The following is an 8,026-nucleotide window of genomic DNA, read 5'->3' as shown; positions in this document are numbered from 1 at the left end:
TTTACGATAGTACATCTTCGGCCTTTGTTCCTCAGTCTTCCCGCTCTTTCACTCAAACCCAGACCCTTTTACTTTGTGTAACCAGCTGTCATATCTGTTCCGCCCACTAGGGACGTTTTCCTTTATGACGTAATTTGTATTCAAGTTATGATTAATTATGTGTATGTGTAATTATGTGTGATTAGTTAGGTATTTAGTAAATAAATAATTAAACCCAATTTTGTATTGCTGATTCAACTTGTTAGCCAGGGTTTGTGCAGATAACCAAGAATTTACAACTTCCAGATGAGACTGAATTAAGGTGACGATTAATATTGACTGCTATTGATGTAAAAATATTACTAGGTCTTTCTAAGAGTTTATTCTGAAGATAACAGCTCTATAAATATTATTTTGTGGTGCCCCGACTCTCTAGTTAATTACATTTACATGATTAGCTCAATCAGGTAATATTAATTACGGATCAATTATTTTATAGAATAGCATGTCATATCACTTAATCCGGCATAGCCAAAGACACGACAACACTCTAAAAAGAAAAGGTTCCTGGAGTATTATTTAGGGGTTCTTCAAATTGAAACTGTGGGGGAACCCCTATAAGTTCGCCAAAGAACCCCTTTTAATGGATTGTCAAAGAACTTTTTGAAAAACCTTTTGGGGTTCTACCCACCTACCCTATGAATATTATTAATAAAATGCATAACAAGAACAACAATAACACAATAGTTTAGTTGTCAGTGTTTATTATGATTTTAGTGGCAAACAGATTAAAACATGTAAATACGAGGTAAACTCCCATCAGAGCCTCAAGTCCAATGGGTATATCCTCTGGCCTGTTGATGTTAATGTGTTGATGTTCTCCATATCTATAGCCAGAATGATTTAGCAGTGCATGGTCATTGAACAGGTTTCCTGTTGTATTCATCAGAGGTGTAGGGAGGGTGAAGTCTGTGAATCCCCAAAAATAGTAATTATACAGATTAACAAAACATGCACATGACATTATTCATACCTTGGATTTTGGTCAGATTTTGCTGCAGACACAGAAGTGAGCAGTTCAGTCATCTGCATCCAATACAGCTATCCATTGGAATGTGTCCATTTCCTGTTTTAGAAAGATGTGCACAAATATCATCCTAAAACAATATTCATGTAGATCACGAGGAGATCATTACATTTTCAGTTAAGTGCCTGCACCTTCTGTCCTTTCAAATTAAAATCCAAGTTTAAATTGGGCAGTTAGGTTCCTGCAAGAACCTCCAACAACTTAGGAGGTTCCTCGATGAACCCCACCTCCTATGGGGTTCTTGGAATACTCTTTTGGGGGTAATTTTCAGTGCCAAGAACCCTAAGTTTTTTGAGGATCTTAGAAGAACCCTTGTTGAACCCCTATTTTTTTGTGTATAATAACCTGCTAGGCAGGGTAAGAGTCAGTGACCTCGAGCTCACAGAGACAGACAAGGTCTTTGTTTCCTCATCTCTCCCACTCAGACTGACAGGACACGGGCATGTATATCTAACACTCTATTTGCGCGTCCCCGCATGGCCCGTCCTAGACAATCATTCGTTTATTATTGTCCTAGTCTAAAGATAAAGGTCATGTCGGCTGAAACAGTACGCCGCGCGCAATTGATTTTCGATCTAGATGGTGCTAATGAACCTCTCTAGCTCTGCGAAGGCCTGTACTGCGCCGTGCGCATGCGTCAAGAGGAGGTTTCTCATTTCGCTGGCTGTTCCATAGTCAGTCCCCGCAGCCCACAGTAGGCAATACAGTCGCTACCTGCCTGCCTAGTGGAACGGATATGGCTCCCCACTCACCCCAGCTTTTTCCCAGACACAAGCGGCTTGTTGCCAGGCAAGGGCCGACATGACAGTACACCGACGAGAGAAGACCCCTGGTCGGCTCCGCCTGTCGGTCCCGTTAGAAACGGGGAGAGGAGCGGGTCGATATGCCGTGTTGCTGGCTCTGTGCGCGCTGTGCTACAGTAACTCTCTGCATGGGGAGTTCGTGCACGACGATGTGTGGGCTATCAGCAATAACCCCGACGTCCGGCCCGGGTCCAGCCTGCAGAGCATCTTCTCCAACGACTTTTGGGGCAAGAGGATGGCGGACAACACGAGCCACAAGTCCTACAGACCGTTATGCATCCTCACCTTCAAGTAAGTTCTCTCTCTCCCCTCTCTCCTATAGCTCTCTGTGGTTATCTGCCCAGCATCGGTTGCAAAGTCTATGTAGTTTACGTGAACAGTTGGGTCTCGGGCTGAAATGAGAAACAATGTTGCAGAAGTTGGTGGCAATGTCCAGAAATGCGCTGGCCTCGTCAGCTATCCTACCAGTGATCGGATACAATTAATACCATGTATCCGTTCCCAGAAATAGGCTGACGTCATAGGCTAGCCTATTGTAAGTTACTTCGATCGCCTGCGGTCATGAACGACGCACATCTGCATTTACCATAAACAAACATGCATGTAGCCTAATGGGTTATAAAGAGACTGCTCCGGTCCGGTTGCGCAGTTAGCTAAACTTGCTGAAGCGTGCCATGAACACTGCTCGCTCGCAAGAACATCCGCTTTTATTTGTGCTCCTTGATCTTAGAATATGCTACTTGAAACATTTTCAAATAGCCCAGTGTCGACATACAGTATGTTAGCTGGACCGGGCAGATATTGACCGTTTTTTGCCTCCACACTTGTTGCTTGCTGTGGAATCCCTGAATTCGCACTCACGTTCACTTCAAAGTATTTTTGGCGGACATGTTTGACACTCCAGAACATTTATCGGTCACATTTTGGGAAATTAGTGTTGAATGTTGTTGTATCAACTAAACAAACAGTCGTCATTCAACTTTTCCAGACAGCGTCATTTTATTCTCCGGGTACACACACTGGAGAGGGCGTGTCACAGGCAGCGCAATGGGACGCGGGAGGGTTCTGGCTCTCGGCTCAAGCGTTAGTCAACCAGACACATTAATAGCCTACAAATTTCACAGATTGATGAAAAAACATACTGCAGACTATTTGAAAGATGTGTTGATATGAAAAATACACACAAACCATAGGCTCTGTTTCTATCTAGCACATGTAGGCTTGATATTTAACTTTGATTCTAACTCGGCAAGTCCGTTTTTAAGAACAAATTCTTATTTACAATGGCTGCCTAGTAAACATGTCTAGCAGGTCTTTATGTAATCAGCGAGGGCACAAATTGCTTGGTTTTCTTCAGCAGGCAATACAGTTGAAATATAAACAATAGATATGACAAGCCTGGAATGTTAATATGAACCATCAGGCGGTAGACAACCACAGGATAGACCGATTCTCTGCCTGGTAAAGCTTTGTGCTACTTTTTTTTTGCACGGGGCTGTGGATACACTCACACCGTCCTATGTATGGAACTTATCTATTCCAATACTTTGATTGCTTAGTAAGACAACTCCACTGTCACTCTGTCGCTGTATCCTCTGACCTCTTCTCAGAGCCTGAACCGCATGCCAACCATGTGCTGCTCCTCCCCGACACTGCACGATGCGCCAGAAAATACATTTCCAAAAAACATTTTTTCTGCGCTACATTCCTGTGTTGAGCGTGTAGGTATCAACATCCTCTTTGAAAAGGGCACATTCAGAGCTAAAGTCGCGAGATGCTGATTATGACAACAGAGCGGTTGTCAGCTGCTGCTGTGTGTGTGTGCTGAATACGTAGTGTGCTGGTACGGGGGAGAGGGAAGGCTGATGTGCTGAGGCGTTGAATGGGTTTCTCTCTTTTGAGGCGATTGATGTTGTATCGCGCTCTCCTTCTGGTTCTGCAGTTGGTTACCCACACGCTGCTGTCAAGCCAAGCAGCTGAATCTCCATCTACACATAGCCCAACACTGGCCAGATGCATTCTCTGTGGTGTGTACGTCTCCTCTGTGTTCGCTTTAAGTTCAGACTAAATGGGGCAAATCTGACTCACATTTGCATGTATGCTTCCTTATTATGGGAGACTAAGTGCCTATTTACAGACATGTACCGTATATGGGTCAGTGGTACATATGTACACACACACACACACACACACACACACACACACACACACACACACACACACACACACACACACACACACACACACACACACATCTATGCCCTTGAGGATCTGCTAGGTTTATCTGTCATTTCGACATGCAGGGGCTCACACCTCATATACACGCACACACACCAACGCACGCTCACATACACACCTGTGCCTGTGGGGGCTCTGTGCTCAGTATAGCAGTGTGTTTCTGTGTCCGTGATCGCTGTCGGGCCTCTGAGACGGTCCTCAAGGTGAAGGACACACACCCCCGAAGCACTTTAAAGTAGCCTATTAATGGAACAATGGCTTTGGGGAGAGAGCAGGAGGGGACCAAGGGAGAGGGGGTAGGTGTATAGGTAGGTAGAGAGAAGGAGGGGACCAAGGGAGAGGGGGTAGGTGTATAGGTAGGTAGAGAGCAGGAGGGGACCAAGGGAGAGGGGGTAGGTGTATAGGTAGGTAGAGAGAAGGAGGGGACCAAGGGAGAGGGGGTAGGTGTATAGGTAGGTAGAGAGCAGGAGGGGACCAAGGGAGAGGGGGTAGGTGTATAGGTAGGTAGAGAGCAGGAGGGGACCAAGGGAGAGGGGGTAGGTGTATAGGTAGGTAGAGAGCAGGAGGGGACCAAGGGAGAGGGGGTAGGTGTATAGGTAGGTAGAGAGCAGGAGGGGACCAAGGGAGAGGGGTAGGTGTATAGGTAGGTAGAGAGCAGGAGGGGACCAAGGGAGAGGGGGTAGGTGTATAGGTAGGTAGAGAGAAGGAGGGGACCAAGGGAGAGGGGTAGGTGTATAGGTAGGTAGAGAGCAGGAGGGGACCAAGGGAGAGGGGGTAGGTGTATAGGTAGGTAGAGAGAAGGAGGGAGGAAGTGAATGGGATGAAAAGAGAGGGGCATAACAACCGAGAACAACAGAAGAACAGGCTATGAGATCACGTCACAGCATATGGTCCAGCACCCCCCCCCCCCCCCCCCCCCCCTCTTGAATCCCACCCAGAGGACATAGTATAAACATGGTACAACAGTGTAAAGACACATAACCTGCTGAAGCCTCTGTCATATTCCCTGTCGCCTCCAACACAGCCAGGCTGCCTGGGGACAGTTACTGTGTGCTTTGGGAGCTGGACACCTGTCTGTTTCAGCATTGACCAGTGTAACCACTCCACCTGCACGGCTCAACACTTCTATCGCAATACAGAGAAACCTCCAGATCCTAGTCGTAGGGTATAAGAAAGGCCTTGTTTTTCCTGGTCAGATCACATTGTCAGGAAATTGTCCGCTGTCCAGCCTCTGGTCTCTAATGGAAATGCATTAGTTTTAATAACAGAGTGCACATCCGCCATGACTCACTGAGAAGGCCAATCCTACAACATCCACTATGTATGACCTCTGATGTAACACAGGATATAGGAGGGGTGGAGCCTGCTTTTCATCATCACTTAATGGATTGGACGTTGGCTTTTATGAGACATCCCATTATCGCTTATGTGTGACAATTAGCTCTATGGTCTTTCCCCCATTAAAACCCGTGTTACGTTCTCTTCAGATTCCCTTCTGTCTAGCTTAGTTCAGTTTCAGATTCTCCATGTCTTTCACCCTGGACACGTGTGGGTTTCTTCACATTAGTAGTCGGACTGTGCTCGTTCAATGACGAGAGAAACAGGCTGTTTTAGGGAGATGGTGTAATACTGTAATTGAATTCATAATGGAGGTTTGGGGTTGGGATTCTTCTCTTTGAGACGGGGGAGGAATCGTAATTACAATCTCATGGAGAAATGCTTTTATGTAACCTGAACTAATGGTTTTATGTACCTGGGTGTTATTATTATTATTAATGGAGATTTTACTATTGTGTCATAACTGTGTGTGGGTGGGGGAAAAATGTAATTTGAAAAGACTAATATATGCATATATGAGATATATTCTATGAAGATTCCAAATGGCTTATCTCAGCCTTTTAACACCATCAAAAAGCCTCTGTAAAGGGAGATTATACGTGTTTCTGTGCCGGTATTTCATAATGCTCTGCTTCATTCATGTGTAAAATAATTAGGGTTAGGCTCATCCATTTAAAATCGGGTCATTAAGGGAATGGAATATCCTCAACAAAAATGAATTTAATTGTATTCTATTCATGTAATTACCTAATGTTAGATACCCGTCCTGAATTTAATTGACTCCTGTCGAATGGAAGTGACCCCAGCCGTGATTGGACTGTAGTCATTGTTGATGGTGGCAACTGTAAAGGAGGGTCATAGTTCCGGACACAGTGTGGCTGTGATACATTAGCAGCGAACGTTTCATATCCTGCGGTTTTAGTTTGAATAAGTCTCTTTTCTCTCTAATTATGATGGTAAAATGTGGTTGATGTGGTGATTTTGATTACAAAATGGTGATTACAATTACAATCTCTCTCTCTCTCCATCAGATTGAACATCCTCTTGGGTGGAATGACCCCTCTCTACTTCCATGTGGTCAACGTGTGTCTTCACTGTGCCGTGACCTGTCTGCTCATGCACACGTGCGATCGTTGCGTGTTCGACGACCCCCGTCTGGCCTTCCTCACCGCCCTCCTCTTCGCTGTGCACCCCATACACACTGAGGCTGTGAGTATGCACGCACACACACGACCCCCTCTAGCAGACATGCTTCTTCTCAATGCCTCCTCCCTCACGTGTAAAACCAATGACATGGATTCCGTCACATACTGTAGAGTAGCACTACTTTGTGACACATGCAGTCATCCTGTGACGTGGTAATCTGTGACTAACTGTGCTCTCGCTCACTCATCTCGCTACTGGTGAATCAGGTCCCTGTTCAATAAGTCCGGAAAATGCAACCTTCCCGTTTTCATATTGCAGGTTCCAGTTCCATGACTTTAGTTTTGAATGTTTGAAAAGTAACGAGGCAAAAGGGTAGGCTAGTGGTTAGAGCGTTGGACTAGTAACCGAAAGGTTGCAAGTTTATATCCCCGAGTTGACAAGGTACAAATTTGTCGTTCTGCCCCTGAACAGGCAGTTAACCCACTGTTCCTAGGCCGTCATTGAAAATAAGAATTTGTTCTTAACTGACAAATGCAAATCCTGTGTGGAGGAGAATTATAATTCATTATCACAGGTGAAGGAAGAAGATTGACTGCTGTGTTAAAGTTAGAGCTCTGCAGAGACACTGAGTGAAACAGAGAGAGAGATGAAGAGGGCGAAGGAGAAAAATGTGGAGAGGGCGAGGCAGAGGAATGTATGAGATGGTGGAGAGAGCGAAGGATAAAAGGAGGGGCGAGGGAGAGAAAGAGAGGGAGCTGAATAAAGAGCAGCAGGGGTGAGAGCTGAGCTACTCTATAGAGCTCTACAGGGTGCTCCCTTGAGCCCCTGAGAGAGAGAATAACAATAATAATAATAATGGAGAGGAGAGACGAGACCAGGGCTGCTCCCAGTCTGTGTCTTGCATCCCAATCAGCCTTAGTCTCTCTAGTGTTAATGCTGCAGTTCCCTTCATCCTTCCATCTGTCCCCAGTGTGAGCTTCAGCCCAGGCTTCATTGCCCAACCTTCCCCCTAAACCATAAACTAATCATGGACCAACCTCCAGCTCATAACCCCTGTCCACTTCCACAGCCACTCGAATCATATCCACATCCACTCGAGTCTTTAGCCTCCTAGCTCATACCAGCACTTGCCTCCCTAGCATGCATTTTCAGGAGCTTCAGTCCCATTTCCACCCAGTGTCAGTCTGCTAGGCAGTCATGCAGTAAGTAGTTAGTCAGTCATTCTGAGGGCTTGGGCTGTGTCTCTGCAGTGAGTGACTGTGCCAGTGGTACCAGAATCTGATGAACTCAGTGCAGTAAACCGGTTACGTCATTAGTCAGGGGACCAGCTGGAGTTCACTTCACTTATACTGATGAGGACACACACACACACACACACACACACACACACACACACACACACACACACACACACACACACACACACACACACACA

General features: G+C 45.7%; 1 protein-coding gene across 1 annotated transcript in view; it reads left to right on the top strand.

Moving 5' to 3' along the window:
- Positions 1-1,736: 1,736 nt before the first annotated feature.
- Positions 1,737-8,026, top strand: part of LOC124013902 (protein O-mannosyl-transferase TMTC1-like) — a 110,458-nt gene continuing 104,168 nt past the window's right edge. The window contains 2 exon segments of the mRNA XM_046328454.1: positions 1,737-2,160; positions 6,477-6,654. Coding sequence (XP_046184410.1) covers positions 1,868-2,160; positions 6,477-6,654 — 471 coding nt within the window. The 5' untranslated portion in view covers positions 1,737-1,867.

This window comes from Oncorhynchus gorbuscha, linkage group LG25, assembly GCF_021184085.1.
Source record: "Oncorhynchus gorbuscha isolate QuinsamMale2020 ecotype Even-year linkage group LG25, OgorEven_v1.0, whole genome shotgun sequence".
In the NCBI taxonomy this organism is placed as follows: Eukaryota; Metazoa; Chordata; class Actinopteri; order Salmoniformes; family Salmonidae; genus Oncorhynchus; species Oncorhynchus gorbuscha.
The sequence above is the reverse complement of the archived record's forward strand: the minus strand, read 5'-3'. Positions and strand labels throughout refer to the sequence as shown.